Source organism: Oryza sativa, chromosome 2, assembly GCF_034140825.1.
Source record: "Oryza sativa Japonica Group chromosome 2, ASM3414082v1".
Taxonomy (NCBI): domain Eukaryota; kingdom Viridiplantae; phylum Streptophyta; class Magnoliopsida; order Poales; family Poaceae; genus Oryza; species Oryza sativa.
In genome coordinates this window covers 29547501-29564044 of record NC_089036.1, presented here as the reverse complement: position 1 = coordinate 29564044, position 16544 = coordinate 29547501, and the positions used below count along the sequence as shown (strand labels likewise).

At 43.2% G+C, this 16544-nt stretch overlaps 2 protein-coding genes across 3 annotated transcripts; one reads left to right on the top strand and one right to left on the bottom strand.

The window, feature by feature from the left end:
- Positions 1–392: 392 nt before the first annotated feature.
- LOC4330453 (lipid phosphate phosphatase epsilon 2, chloroplastic) lies at positions 393–3038 on the bottom strand. Its single transcript, XM_015769650.3, has 4 exons — positions 2648–3038; positions 1624–1849; positions 1034–1107; positions 393–881 (listed from the first exon to the last, which is right to left on the bottom strand). Exons 1-4 carry the CDS (start codon positions 2948–2950, stop codon positions 657–659), a joined length of 828 nt encoding a protein of 275 aa, XP_015625136.1. The 5' UTR covers positions 2951–3038; the 3' UTR covers positions 393–656.
- Positions 3039–7071: 4033 nt separating this feature from the next.
- Positions 7072–13142, top strand: LOC4330452 (DNA polymerase alpha-associated DNA helicase A). Of its 2 annotated transcripts, none has more exons than XR_010739523.1 (6): positions 7072–8977; positions 9095–9378; positions 9769–10806; positions 11595–11790; positions 12028–12185; positions 12377–13142. XR_010739523.1 is itself a non-coding variant. In XM_015771586.3 (6 exons), exons 1-6 carry the CDS (start codon positions 7489–7491, stop codon positions 12623–12625), a joined length of 3387 nt encoding a protein of 1128 aa, XP_015627072.2. In that variant the 5' UTR covers positions 7072–7488; the 3' UTR covers positions 12626–13142. The 2 variants fall into 2 exon arrangements, 1 of the variants encoding a protein (XP_015627072.2); XM_015771586.3 differs by having other exon boundaries at positions 11595–11763.
- Positions 13143–16544: the final 3402 nt, after the last annotated feature.

Genomic DNA, 16544 nt, shown 5'->3' with positions numbered 1-16544 from the left:
TTGCACATGTAAATGTATAATTGCATCTCAGCTGTGCAATTGGACGGGTGAACTACCGTCGTCAGATTAAAACGAGCGGCAATCACGTTACCAACTTTGCAAGGCATTCGGAATTTCTGATTCTCTGAAGTCTGAAGTAACTGATCATCTCCGTATCTATCAATGAAATGAATTAACTGATCATTTCAGTATCTACTACCAAGAATCAGAAGTAATGATCATCCGTATCTATCAAAGAAAAAAAAAAGTATCTATCACAGGAAAAAAAAAATCGTCTACGATATCCTCATCAAACGAGGATATCGAATGCTCTCTTGCCATCTCTTGAGATTAGCGTGGAAGCAATGAATACGACACAGTCTCAGGTATATCTGTGAAAGGGAAAATGTAAGTGACGCAAAGCAAGGACATCATTATCATTTCGTGGAAGAAATTTCAAGCATAAACTGTTCTGTATTACAAGAATCAGTGCTGTGACTATCCTGCAGCAAAAATGCCAAAAAATGAACTGAGGTTGCTATCTGTGACTATCTTGCGAACCCACTCCCAAATAATTCCAGTATGATCTTCCCATAGAGTATACAGAGCCTTCCGTTACCAGTTGATTTTGTGTCTCAATCAATCACCTATTGGTCATTGCGATTTCATATTGCTATTCACTCATCCTTGAACCAGTGGCGAACGACATGGATGACAAAGCCGATGCATAATATTGCCGTCCCGATAGTCACCGCAATCTGAACCGGTACGGAAGAAGCAAACGCCTCTTGCACGAGCAAATTAAAAAGCGCAAACCACATAGCACCAAAGGCTGATCCTACTATAGCACCCACAAGAACCTGGTTCAGTGTATGGAGGTGCTGCGACACTCGTAACCACGACTGCACATAAGTAGAATTATGATTAGAATGCACTGAAGAACTTGGAAATCGCAATCAAACTAAAAGAATTAAAGATGCAAGAGTTTGCAAGGTGACCAATTGCTGCTATAATATGGTACGGAGTAATATTTTTACTCAGGAAGGATTCTTACAAGATAGCAGCACATTGCTAGAATTGCAACCCCAAGAATAACTGACAGATAAGTTCTCCCGAGCCAGTAGAACACTGCAAAAGAGCCATTAAGATAAACCACGCATTACATTGCAAAGGGGCAACCAATTGTGGATATAGGAGGTACTGGTCTACTCCAGTCTCCAATGTTTTTAAAGAAAGTGATAGGTTTCTTTCTTAAATATCTTTCTTCTGAAAATCCAAAATTATGTAAAAAAGCATAGTGTATCCAAGGAAAATGCAAAATTACATGTACATGTACATATACACAACACCTTAGCTATCTGAAGTGCTTATAAATTTCTAAAAGGACATTACAATTTGATAGAATTAGAATATGGATCAGATGGACTGAATTTGCTGATAGATAGATAGGAAAACCATCTTTGCGCTCAATTCACTTAATCAATGAAATATAAAAACCATGTTGGCATGTTGCAAAACAAAAGAATGAGAACACTACCTAATATGAAATGCTGAAAACAACTGAGATCTCTAGCCAAACTCAGGTGATTATACTGACATACAGTATCATAATTGAACTTTCAAAGTAAATCTCAAAGTGCTTACATGAAAGAATTAGAAACACCGCAGAATAGAGAAAAGATTGCGCGTGGGATGAAGGCATTCCAGGATCAGACCGCAAAGCAGACACAGGCCTTTCATGGTTGAATATCCGTTTAAGAAGATTTGAAAACATAGAGTTTAGAACAGCACCAATCATAGCCCACATAATAAGAGCATCATGCTTCCAAATGGCTGCAGAAGTATAACAACCCGCGACCAGCCATTTACTCTGGAGCACAACATAACAACTTTAGTACGAGTTCCAGTGTTCCCAGAGAAAACAAAATTAAGAGCAACTTGTAGAGAAGCAGTGATGCTAATGCCAATCATTATGGTTAATTACACTTCAGTAGAGAGCTGTAATCAAAATTCTGTCTCCAAATTTAATAGATATAACTGCATAAATTCAGGAATTGGATATTGAAGATCCTACATCTGAGTGAAATTAAACGTCCGTATGGAAAAGCCTAGTTCATAACAATTTACTGAAGCTAGACATCTACAAAGATAACAACAACTACCTCTAAAGATAATTCATGATTTGCCACCCCTCAATAGTCAGTGCACATTCCCTTCACAGATCGAATCAGAATATTCAGGTTCTTTTTTTTACGCCCTTGTGTACGTAAGTTACACAGTCCTTCAACCTTTTCAGCTTTTCATCTTTTGAACTTTTCAGCTTGTCATGCAAAAGTTTCAAGTATGAGAGTTCAATTTAATGCCCAACTATAATTACTCCCTCCCTCGAGACACTTTGACTTTTTTCTAGTTAAACTTAGTTTGACCAAATTTACAGAAAAAATTAACATCTATAACACCAAATTAGTTTTGTTAAATCTAGCATTGGATATATTTTGATAGTAGTATCTTTGTTTTGTGTTGGAAATGTTGCTATGTTTTAACGGAGGGAGTAGTTCATAATTTGAGGTAATCTTGTACTGCCCTAAGAGTAAAGCACCCAGCCACCCACAGATGACAGATGAACATTGGTAATCACGATCAAATTAATCCTCATATATGCACTAACCGTCTGGTTCAGTCTCGCCTCGACGAGCTCCCACCTGGTCGCCTGCCGCCTTTGCCCGTCCCCGCCTCCGCCTCCCAGGATCGCGTCGCTCTCCTCCGGGACGCCCAACTCCTCCTCCCACGAGGACCCGGTCCCAACCCTGGCCATCTCCGCCATGCACACCACCACGCCAAAGGACCGCGGCGTTCTTGGCCTCCTCCGGGGCAGCAAGAACCGGCCGCCGCCTCCCGGCTGCCGCTGCGGGAGTCGATTCAGGCGGACGGGCGGCTTCAGCGGCGGTGGAGCTGGAGGAGACAAGAGCATGGTTCTTGGCGCGCTGACCTAGGTAGCTCGGGACCAGGGTTGCTAACGGAGGAGGAGTAGGAGGAGGAGGACGGCATCTTTGAGGATTGGGGGGGAGAGGGGATTTGGGGTTGGTGCTTGAGCACTTGGGTTTGGAGATTTGGATGGATTTCGGATGACCGTGTTTGGTTTGGTTGGTAGCTTGGACTGATGCGGTTGAGAGAGGAGAGGATAGAAGAGATCAAGAGAAGACAGGGTTCATCATTTGCTCTATCGGCCTGTTGTCCTTCCTGTTCGGCAACTCGAGACAAGAGAATTAGGAGTTTAGAAGAGAAAATTAATAATGAGGTTAACAAGAGAATTTATTTTTAGTCGTAATTTTTTGTTTGATAGAGGTGGTAGTAATTAATAGAGATATATGGTGTTTAGTTAGAGACTAATCTTGAATAAAAACGAATGGCTAGGATTTGTTTTCGGATAATCTTAATAATAAATTTGTAGTTTTGTGATACTTACTCTTAGACATATAGGTTTATAATAAATTATTATTAAATCTTTAGTTGTGTGATACATAGTTTTATGATAATTTAGTCAAAGCATGTGTAATTTTGTGAAATTTACTTAATCATTTAAGTTTGAAGTGCACAAAAGTTTAGCCTATTTTATCGGTTTTCTTCAATTGTCGAGTACTAACAATCATGATTATCGACAAAACCGCTTGCCGTACTATTGATTGAACGGTTTTGAAATCTTAATTCTTTATTCGCATCGACTTGTTGCAATTGTTTTGCTGCAAAATCAATTCCCAGCCAACATATTTGATTGTTCAAACTTTCTAGTATAAAATTTAAAAACTTTTGGCTCGGTGTCAAAAAAGATATGTAGTAGAAGAGATTTTGGTCATTAAATTGAAAGTTCAAAAGTTTCAGCTTAAAAGATCTGAATTTTCAACTGGATTCAACCATACAGGCCTCGATAACCGAAATAAATATTTTCAACAACTAATTCTAAAGCTTTTAATGCTGGATGTGGGTGTTTAGCTTTGAGAGAAAGGATAATATCATGTTATAAGTCAGCTATAAACTCATTATGTGAAAGAGAGATAAGAAAAATGATGAGCGTTGGCTCTTATGTAATAGCTAGCTATACACATAATTTATAGTGATGAGTGTTCTAAGGTATTTACATTAAATCCATAGTGAGAAAAATAGAGGAGAAAAGACCTTATAGTTAATTAACATATTATATATGCTAGCTTCAATATGGATTAATAGTCCATAGCTAGCTATACTATCTTTCTAAGTATATTGTTTAGACTGCTACTACTATATATGTATAAATTACGTTTAAGTTCCATGTTGATAGTCAACACTACACACACTATCTTCGTAGTATCTTCCTTTACGTGGTAAAAGTCATGTATAGCGTATGCTATTGGACTATAAGATAACCAAATATTATTGTCTACTATGTCGAGTGCTTTTTATAAGCAAGCGTTGTTTGTTATTATCAAAGGAAGATCAATACACGTGTTGAGGACTTGACTTATTTGGTCTCCTCCTTCAAAGGAAAATTTAATAAACGTGTCAATACACGTTGCAACCATACATTGAATAATTGCATACAACTCTACATATGATATGCCAAAATTAGGAATAAATTAACCAAATAGGCCCGTAAAGCCGTAATCCATCACGGGCTCCTTCCTCAAATGATTGTTTTGTTGATGCTGGCCACTTCGAGGCCTCCAAAGTTTTCTCGGTGCTGTATACTTCATGTGAGTTGTTTCCATTGATGTATCTCGCAGGAGTGGGGCCAGCTAGATTATTTTTTTATGTGTATACGAAAAAAATGCCATATTCATGCGAAAAATAAGGTGCAAAATAAAAATGCTCATCTATATTTCTTTAAGAAACACATTACAAACACATGCGTCCACAACACTTACACACTCACTGCTATAAAAATACACACGCGATAGGGTTATGGTTCCTGTTCCTGTTCCCTGAGCGCCGATCTGGGCGCCGCCGTGCCACCCTCCCCTAGCACTGACGCGCCACCCTCTCCTAGCACCGCTGCACCGCCCTGCCCTCCCCTCGTGCCACCGCTCCGCCGTGCCCTCCCCTCGCGCCGTCGCGCCGCATCGTGGGCCTTCCCCTACGCCGCCGCGCCTCATCGTGGGCCTCCTCCGCGCGCGCCGCGCCGCGTCGTGGCCATCGGTCAAGAGTTGCTGTTGATATTTTTATTTTCTAGGAGACTACACAACGGTATTACTGTCGTTCTAGCTGATGTCAACATGATATCGGAGGTATCGCATCTTCAGTACCAGATATGATACACGAGGTCGCCGCCCCTCCCCTCACGCCGTGGGGCAGTTTGGAATTGAATCAACCAGGGGCAGTTTGGTCATCAAAGTTGGAAGAAAAGGGACAAAATGATTTTGATTTACTACAGATGAAGAAAATGGCATTTCAGCGGGTTGGTCCGAGTTGAAAGTGGTATTTGGACGAATCCCAATTGTAAAATGGCATTACAGCGAAGCCTCGTTTTGAGGATGGTATAATACCCATTTTCTCCAAAATGTTATACCCGTTTCTAATATCTCAGCTTACATATGCCTATATGCGTCATGATGTAAATTTGGAGAAATCTTACTTTATGATACTCATGTTATCTAACAACCATTTTTGAAAACATTAATATTAAATTATAGTAGCTAGTTCTTGCCAATGTTTCTATTTGGTTGTTTGAGCTAGGGGAAATTTTGCTATAGGACATCATGACTTCGCAGTTTTAGCTGTAGGATACCGCATGAAGTAACTTTTGGTGGAAGACACTTCCAAAAGTTAGATATTTGCTGGTAGACACCGCACGCATTAAAGTAATAATTTCCGATTGAAGATGAGAGAAAAATCACATGGAATGTCAGAAATGCCCTTGGGCCCACATATCAGCTCTCCTATCTCTCTTCTCTTTCTATCCCCTACTTCACTTCTCTCTCTATCCCACATGTCAGCGATGATGGGCGGCAGGCGAGGTCAAGCGACGGTGGCAACGGGAGGTGAGTGCGGAGCGGCCGCGACGACGGGAAGGCGACGTCTCTAGCCAGCTGCACGCTCGGACAGCGGCACCGACCACCGACTGAGCCTCTCCCTCCTCACTCCGCGCGCTGTAGCCGTCGTCGTCCAGCCACGCCACCGCTCCTCCACACACAGCTGCCACCGCCAAACCTCGCTTGCTGTCCGGTCGGTGATGCTGTCTGGGTGCGCTGCTGGTCGCGTCCGCTCTGCCCTCGTCCTCCCTCTGTCGGACCTGGCCTGCCCAACCCTGTCGCTGACATGTGGGATAGAGAGAGAAGATATTAGAGAGAGTAGTGAAGGAGGGGATAGAGAGAGAAGAGAGATAGGAGAGCTGACATATGGGCCCAAGAGCATTTATGACATTTCACGTGCTTTTTCTCTCCTTTTCAACCGGAAATTATTACTTTGATGCGCGCGATGTCCACCAACAAATATCCAACTTTGAGGAGTGTTTTCCCCCAAAAGTCACTTCGTACAGTGCCCTACAGCTAAAACCACGAAGTCACGGTAGCCTGTAGCAAAATTTCCCTTGAGCTAATGTTGATAAGTTATGGAAGAAATGAATGAAGAAAAAAAAAGAATTGAGGTTTGGATATTTTTATCGTCAAAGTTTCGTTGTAATCCTCTTCTGTCACGACCTTTTTACTTGATTAGACAACCTTTTTAGAAATAAATTGATTTGAAAGTAAGTTACTTTCTCCATTTTATAAGATAGTCATTCTAATATTTCCCACGTTAATATTGATGTGGGAAATGCTAGAATGACTTATTCCCTTCATTTTATAATGTAAGACTTTCTAGTATTGCATATATACATATAGATGCTAATGAATCTAAACACATACATATGTCTAGATTTATTAACATTTAAATGAATGCGGACAATGCTAGAAAGTTTTACATTATAAAACGGAGAAAATACATTGTGAAACAGAGGGAGTATAAAACTTAAATGTTGTTGTGGCTGATAAACTAGCAAACAGAGGATGAGAGGCTGAAGATAATTTTTACATCAGTACGGTTGATAAGTTTATAGAATACTCTCTCCGTCTCATAAAAATCAACCTCTGAATTTTTCATCCGCTGGCTCCCAAGTCCCAATGCATCACGAGCGGCGCCGGCGCCGGTGAGGCCCGGACCGACGGCGGCCGCCTCCAAAGTCCAAACCGCGAGGATCGCGTCGGTCAGTCAGTTCACTTAGAGAGCATCAGCAACCTTCGCTTTTGACGAATCATCATCCTCCTCGCACCGTTCACACGCCCGACCGTGACGCCGCCACGCCGGTAAGGTGTTCGTCCGAATGCCTGTGAGGGAGAAAGTGGCCACGCGTGCTTCCGCTTTCTCTTGTGGTCGGTGAACGAGGATCCCTCGGACCGTCCGCTCCTTCCAAAATTTGGATCTTCTGAATCCTCAGAAGCTTCCTTCTCGCCGAGCCAGTGAATCTGCATCCGGCGCCCCTGCGTCAGCGCCTGCGTGGACATGGGAATCGCGGGCGATTCACTGGTTGGATGGCAAAGTGCGTTACATCCGTTGGACTCCGTCACGAGCCTTTCGGGACCACGGAAACCGCGCGCGCGCGCCCGGGCGGCGACGTGGGCGCACGAGGCGCGCGGAGCCCGCGCCCGCGGCGCGACAAACCAAAGCCGGAGACGGCACTTTTACTGGTTGCTCGTTTGCGTATGGTCGCGACGTAGCCGCGCCCTGCGCCACCAGTCGCCGGCGGGGCCCGGCGCGACGCGCCCCCTCGCGCCACGGGATCGCCGGAAATATCACCGCGATCGCTGCTGCCGCTGCCTCCCCCCGCGCGCGGTTGGCTCGTTGGTTCCCCCCCCCCCTCCCCTCCTTTCCCGCGCGCGCGCGACTGCGCCCCGCCGGCAGCCGGGGCCGTGGGCGGGCGCAGGGGCGGGCAGCTGCAGCAGTAGCATGTCGATCGATCTCCTCCCGTGCAGGTTCTTGCTCTCTCCCTCCGCCGCGGTGAGGGTCCCGAGCAGGAGAGCGATCACGCTTCTCTCTGCGGGGGCTTCGCCGTCGACGCCGTCGCGGTCGGCGGGCGCCCCTTCTGTCCGGCAGAGGCGCGTGCGCGCCGCGCCGTCGGTCCCCGCCAAGCAGGCGGCGCGACCGCGACCTGCCGGTGAGAATGGCAGGACGACGACGACGAGGAGGCGGCGGCGGAGGAAGCAGCAGGGTGAGGAGGGGGAGGAGCGGGGGGAGAGAGGGTGCGTGCCGTCCATGGAGGAGGCGTCCATCAGGGTCGGGACGCTGTACCAGAACGGCGACCCGCTGGGGCGGAAGGAGCTCGGCCGGTGCGTGGTGGAGTGGCTGAGGCAAGGGATGCAATCCATGGCGTCCAAGTTCGCCTCCGCCGAGCTGCAGGGCGACATGGCGGACCTCGACGCGGCGGCATTGGCTCAGGAGTGGGGATCTGCAGATGGGAGGCTTGGGTTCGTGATCCAGGCACAGCCTTACATGTCGGCCATCCCCATGCCCAAGGGCCTGGAAGCACTCTGCCTCAAGGCCTGCACACACTACCCCACACTCTTTGATCATTTCCAGCGTGAGCTCCGTGATGTTCTGCAGAGTTGCCAGAACCAGGGACTCATCTCCGATTGGCGATCGACACAGTCATGGAAGCTTCTGAAAGAAATGGCCAATTCTGTGCAGCATCGGGAGGCTGTGCGCAGGACGGTGCCACGGCCTAAAGCTGTGCACGGTAGCATTGGCGTAAGCCTCAACAAGGTGAAATTGATGCAGAGAAGGATTGAACAATATGTGACGCATATGTCGGACCTGCTGTGCATTGAACGGGATGTGGAGCTGGAGTTCACACAGGAGGAGCTGAATGCTGCCCCAATGCTCGACGATGATTCTGAGCCACCCAAACCGGTTGAATACCTGGTGAGCCATGGGCAGTCTCAGCAGGAGCAGTGCGATACCATTTGCAACTTGAATGTGATCAGTAGCTCAACTGGTGAGAGAGCTAGACCTGAGTAGTTCCTTTTCTTTGTATGCTTAGAGATATCTCTTATGCTTTTGAAAAGTTCATGAGTCAATTCTTTGTTGTTATTGCAAATCGCCGTAAGTGTAGGGTTGGGAGGCCTACATTTGGTTCTATTCAGAATTGAAGGCGGACACAAGCTGCCTCCAACCACACTGTCTCCTGGGGACATGGTCTGTGTAAGAACATGTAATAGCCGTGGTGAAGGAGCAACTTCTTGCATGCAAGGCTTTGTTTATAATCTAGGGGAGGATGGTTGCAGCATAACTCTGGCTCTGGAATCCCGCCATGGTGATCCTACATTCTCCAGGCTGTTCGGGAAAAGTGTGCGCATTGACCGTATACAAGGATTGGCTGATGCTCTTACATATGAGGTATTTGAATTCTTCATATTGAATCTTGTCACAGGACTGAAGGGTCTGCAGTTCTGAATGCTTGTCTACTTTTAGAAAGTCTAGTAATTATTTGAAACTTTTTGGTGGATGTGCTATGGATCTTATTGTAATATAATGGGATGTGGGATGTTGAGCTGCATCTTTGTCAGGAGAAACTCATCATCTTCCTAATGCAGAATTAATTAACATTCTGTTTGCATCCTACACTAGAGTGGCACAAAATGTACACAACCAGAACAAGGGAAATTCCACCTTTAGGAAAGAACAGTGGATGGGGGGTTCCATTTTTTACATAGTGCTTATTCTGAAATGCTACCGGTAACATGATTAAAAGTTTTCATCTAATTCTTAAATATTTTCATTTGGCAGCGCAATCTTGAAGCATTGATTATTCTTCAAAGGAATGGTTTACAGAAAAGCAATGCATCCATTGGCGTAGTAGCCACTTTATTTGGGGACAACAAGGATGTTATGAAGATGGAGCAGAATCACCTGACTGACTGGGGTGAATCAAGTGCACCTGATCCGAGGATATCAGAGAGGTATGCACTAGATGCCTCCCAGTTAAAGGCTCTCTCATTAGGCTTGAACAAGAAGAGGCCTGTTCTAATTATCCAGGGTCCTCCTGGCACGGGCAAGACAGTCTTGCTCACAGAGCTCATTGTACGTGCTGTCCAACAGGGTGAGAACGTCCTTGTGACAGCTCCTAGCAATGCGGCAGTAGATAACATGGTTGAAAGGTTGTCAAACACTGGCTTGAACATTGTGCGAGTTGGAAACCCTGCTCGGATATCACCATCTGTTGCTTCAAAGTCCTTGGCGGAGATTGTGAACGGAAGGCTTGAGCAGTTCAGGAAGGAGCTTGAGAGAAAGAGAAGTGATTTAAGAAAGGACCTGAGCTACTGCATAGAGGATGATTCTTTAGCTGCCGGCATTCGTCAACTGCTGAAGCAACTTGGAAGGGATCTGGAAAAGAAAGAAAAGGAAATGATTAGGGAAGCACTCTCTGAGGCACAGGTTGTGCTTTCTACTAACACAGGGGCAGCCGATCCACTTATCAGGAGAACATGTTGTTTTGACTTGGTAATCATAGATGAAGCAGGGCAAGCAATAGAACCCTCCTGCTGGATTCCCATATTGCAGGGAAAGCGTTGCATTCTCGCTGGTGATCATTGCCAGCTTGCACCAGTAATTTTGTCAAGAAAGGCCTTAGATGGAGGGCTTGGTAAATCTTTGTTGGAAAGAGCTTCGTCATTGCACAATGGATTACTGACAACAAGGTTGACAGTGCAGCACAGAATGAATGACTCAATAGCTAGTTGGGCATCTAAAGAGATGTATCATGGACTGCTCAAATCTTCTCATTCTGTTGCTTCACAAACTCTTGCTGACTCTCCAGTTGTGAAGGTACATACATGCTTTTAGTTCAGGTGTCAGGATTGCTTGTTCATGTAATTAGTTTCTGTTTTGGTGCTCAAGATTGAATTCCATATCAATGTGGGCAATCCTTTTATTTAAACTTACTGGATTCCATTGAAGGGTTGCATATAAATAAGTTGTGATTGGACCCCATTAGATGAATTTGCTTTTGTTCTTCCAGGGGATCTGAATCACATGCCATTTGGTCTTTTAACTCTTTACCACTTTGCAAGCTCATTAGTGTTCGACCTTCATAAAGACTGGTCTTTTCTGAATCCAGTCTTATGATAAATTTCGAAGACAATTTGGACATATCTGTCCATCCTATATAGTATGCATACTATGTGGACTATTGTATGATGCAACTATATGGAGTAATGACGAGATCTACGGGTACAAACAGTTTGTGATAGCGTAAAGTTCACCCTCACATACATCCAAAGATATTGCTGATCCAGTCAGCTAGTTTCCAAAACTAACAGTCAATATGAGGTAGAATTAATTCTTGTATGTTGAAACCGGATGTTGGGGACAATAATTACTTGGAGAATTATCTGTGAAAGAGACAGTTGGATATTGAATTATCTAGGATCAACCCACAAGTTTTGCTTTTAATTGTTGTGCTATTCATTTGAAATATGTGCACTCCATGTCCTGGAACTTTTTCATCAATGCATCTATATGAGTTGATTTTATATTGGTATTACATTGTAAATTGGATCTATTTTCTTCTCTAAAAAAACTGATCTATTTTACCTTTGTCCTTTTGATTTCAGGCTACCTGGATAACACGGTGCCCACTGCTTTTACTTGATACTCGAATGCCATATGGGGCCCTGGACACTGGTTGTGGGGAACAAATAGACCTTTCTGGTACAGGCTCATTTTATAATGATGGAGAGGCAGATATTGTGACACAACATGTTCTCAACCTTGTACATTGTGGTATGTACATTTTTTTTTAGACTGGTGGTATGTACATATTTCTACTTTAATTAGATATTGCCTTGGACATTGTTTTACCAATTTAAGGCTCTTTTTGTATATTCCTTCTGCTCCAATCCTTTTTCAGTTTTGTTAGTTACACGCACATCAGGGTAATCAGATAGCATTTCACACTCAAGGTTCTAAAAAAAAGGGATCAAACTTGTACATATTTTCCGTGCTCAAAATATTGAACTTACAAGCAGATCAAAATCATGATCGCAGGAGTATCTCCAACAGCGATAGCCGTTCAATCACCCTACATTGCTCAAGTGCAGTTGTTAAGAGAGAGGCTAGAAGAATATCCAGGGCTTTCTGGGGTTGAGGTTTCAACCATAGATAGCTTTCAAGGGAGGGAAGCTGATGCAGTTGTCATATCGATGGTAAGCGTCCTATCCTCTGTTCTACACCTGCCACTTTTCTGATTTATACGCTGAGCTATTGCAATGCTGAAGCAAATGGCATTTACGGGGGCAATGCCCAACGGGATAACAATCATTCCGTCTTACATTTCAACTCACCAAATCTTCAAAATACTCCCTCATTGATGTGTATTTTCTGTTTTTATTTCTAGGTTCGATCAAACCCACTGGGAGCGGTAGGTTTCCTTGGTGACAGCAGGCGCATGAATGTGGCTATTACAAGGGCATGCCGGCATGTCACCGTGGTATGTGACACCTCTACTATCTGTCACAGCACCTTCCTGGCAAGGCTCCTTCGTCATATCAGGCGATATGGGCAAGTGAAACATGTAGTGCCTGGTTCTTTGGATGGGGTGTCTGGCCTTGGCTTCAGTCAACCCACTCTGCCGTCCATCAGTTAGCACACACAACAAATGACTTCCCACATTATCATTCGGTGGACATGCCCATCTGAGCATGTATGTATATATGCAAAGAGGTAGACTCTGTAAATACACAAAGAACTGAAGACTGAAGAACCATAGGGTCCCCGTTCGATATTTATCTGTGAAGAGGATACAAACAGTGATTCATGGATAGACATGGAAGAGCTTGCGATGACGCATGATGCATGGCCAGTTGATCTGTTGTTGAGAGTAACTGGAGGCAGGAGGTTAGTCGGTCTTGCATTTTGGATTGGTGTACATGATCGTTTCAGCAGCAGGATAAATTTTAGTGTCCTGGGCATCTCGAACCTACTGCATTGCCGACTATGATGCTCCTGCTGCCTGTAATTTCATATAGTTTCTTTTTGTTGGACTTTAGGGGCCTCCCTACATTGTAATTAGTTCAAATACTGTTGACAAGGATAAATACTGCCCACAAAGGAAATGTATAGTAAATTGGCATTTCACAATTGATTTGAAAATTTTTAGAAAAGGTGCATTTCATTTGGAAATTCCAGGTTTCCGCTGCATGACAGCGGAATTATCTGATTATATTTGATTATGTGTCATATCCATGATTCCATCCGAATTCAGCCTGTCAAATTTTATTTGGAAATTTCAATCAATTGTTATATACATGGAGATCTCGAAAACATTGGAATTTCTATTTTGTATTTGATAACTGGTATTTATCCTCTCCTATGTTGTCCTTGTCAAGAATCATCTGTCCTTACGCAAATATATTTTTCTTTTAGTGTTCTTGCGTATGCAGCTGCAACTTTGCAGTATTATTCTCATTTCACTTTCTGGCTCTCAAAAGTAAAAAAAGGAACAGAACTCATCTCATCGATGAACGTGCGTGCAGTCATTCACCTAAGAACCATCTGCACTTACGCAAATGGATTTTTCTTTTATTGTTCTTTCGTATGCAGCTGCAACTTTCCATGTTTTTTCTGTTTTCACTCTCAGAGTCTCGAAAGTCAAAAAAAAAAAAGATATGATTGATCAGCTCCGTTCGAAAGAACGGTTTGCCTTAGCTTTCTTTGTCGCATGTGAAATGCTATTAGCATATGATTAATTAAGTATTAAATATTATTAATTTAAAAATTATTTTTATTTGAATTTTCTAAAAACCTTCTACATAAAAAGTATTCTTTTTTTAAAAAATACACCTTTTAACGGTTTAACAGTTTGAACGATAAATGAGTAGTTGCAAAGTCACTTTCAAACTGAGACCGTTGAATCAATGTATGTGCAATCCTGTATGGACGAATCATCTGCACCGACGCAAATGAACTTCTCTTTTGTTGTTCTTTCGTACGCATCCGCAAGCCTGCAACTGTCAGTATTTGCAACTTTCAAATGAACACACCAACGTACTCGAGACACGAGAGGAAAAAGACCTGGAACGCATTGAAATCAATAAATGCCTGCCCGTGTCTATTTCACTACGGCCTGTTTGGCAAGAGAAGTGAAGAGGAATAGGAGTTTTAAAGAGAGAGTTGATGGTGGGATTGGTCATGGGAGTTACATTTTTAGTCCTCGTCCCTTATTTGTTTTCACATCGAATTCCCTTCAAATCTCACGAATTAACAGGCCTCCCCCAGGTAAGAGATTGGTGGGAATTCGACCTTTTAATTCCCCATCCCAAACCCCCTCGAATTCCCATGTCTTTCAAACAAACTACAAACTTAAACTCCCAGATATCATAAACTCTCATTCCCCATCACCAACTCCCTCCAACCAAACAGGCCGAACGGTTTAGTTCCTGAAAAAAGTTGCAAGTTTAGAGAAAGTTGTAAGTTTGGAAAAAAAAGTTGAAAGTTTATATGTGTAGGAAAGTTTCGGATGTAATGTAATGTGATGGAAAGTTGGAAGTTTGGGGTAGTTGAGAGTAAACACGGCCTTACTGTACAAGTACCTCTGTTTCAATGTTCATCTTGTATCCTTGTCAATCAACCTGGTACCTGTAGCCATGTGTATTGAGAGAGACAATGACGCTGTTGTCCAGGACAAATGCTGTCTGTCAGTATGGCAGATAATGTCACTACGGTTTGTCATATGAGTACGAGCGATACATCTCGTTGTTAAGCTCCACCAGCCGCATGGAGAAACTGTTACTCCCTCCGTTTCCCTCCGTTTCATATTACAAGGCTTTCGTATATCTATATAAATGTGAACAATACTAGAAAGCCTTATAATATAAAACGGAGAAAGTAGCCATGAGTAGTACTGCCAAACTATAGAGTACACGCATGCGTTTGTTAGGAACGATGTGGGATGGATGAAATTCTTCTAAATGGGTGACCTCAATAGTCCATTTAATATGAGGAATGATATGATCTTGCTTCTTAAGGATGACACATCTTAACTAGAGGAAAGAAAAATCCCAAGTGGAACAAGAATGAGCTATATCATTTAGTAAATATTAACCTTTGGATTTACTACAAGACAAAAGAGAGTGAATACCATTGGATTAGATGGATGGTAAAAGAACCCATTCAAGAAACTTCCCGAGATGAAGCTAGTCGAAGTGGAAAGAAAAAAAGGAAGAAAAAAAATCCTCATCCTTTAACTAAAGATTCATTAGTCAAGATTGAGTTATTCAAGGCATATTCAAAATGTATGTTCATGTGATTAATTTTGATTCTAGCAATTAATTGTTAATGTATTTGAGATAAAAATTGCTACACAGACATTCACATTCCTTCCAATAAAGAGGTCATGGTCGCCTGAATATAGGTCTAACGATTTTTACACAAATTTAAAATAAAAATTAAACTAATTCCTTAAAAACTTACTACAACATATATGATCATGAACCACAAAAGGAGCGCACCAATAGAAAATAAGTGGAGGATAAAGGGTAATACAATGGCAAAGACTCACAAAAGGAGCGCACCAATAGAAAATAAGTGGAGGATAAAGGGTAATACAATGGCAAAGACGATGACTCGTACCTATTAAAGTTTGTAATAAATATTAAGCTACTATTATATTTATTATATCAGGGTAATACTATTATTCATCTTGACCCAATTTTTTACTAGCAACAAGAAAGCCAAGAAAGCCAAGAGAAATATATTTGCACTCTCACATATCACATAACGAATGTGTAGACATCGCGCAAATGCTCAACATCATAGATTGGTTACGTAACCACTTGTACTACGATCACTTAGCATTACTGGAATAGTTGTGTGCAGGAAAAGTCCCATACATAAGTTACAGGAGAAAAAGAGGTGATGTACAGTTTCCAATATTCCATAGGCGCATTGCATACAATAAAGCTGAATGTTCGTCAGAGTATATGTTAGTTACACACACACACACACACACACACACACACACACACACACACACACACACACACACACACACACACACACACACACACACACACACACACACAAATATATATATATATATATATATATATATATATATATATATATATACTACAGATGGGGTGTAGTATAATACAGTACAACCCACCCCTACCCCCCCCACCCCTCCCCTGTACCCCCGACCCCCTCTCCTTTCCCATACAGTAGTAATTTTTTTACTACTAAACTTCCTCCTATATATAGGATTTAATACACTCATTTTTTTTGTTAATTTCTTTTGCTTTTTTCAGATCTGGAACGAGGAGGTTGCCGGCGGCAATTTGAGAAAAGGCAGCACCGGGGAGAGGCCACCACGCCGCCTGGATCTAGAGGCAAGCTCCACGACGACGGGTGCCTGCCTTTCTTCCGCCCATGGTCTCCACCGACTTCTCTTCCGCCGCCGCCGATCTGCTCCGCATTGGCGAGCTATACGGAGGAGCCAACGTCCTTCGTCCTCGTCGGCGGCCGCCGTTCCGCCTTCGTCCGTAGGCGGCCTCCAAATCGCCACC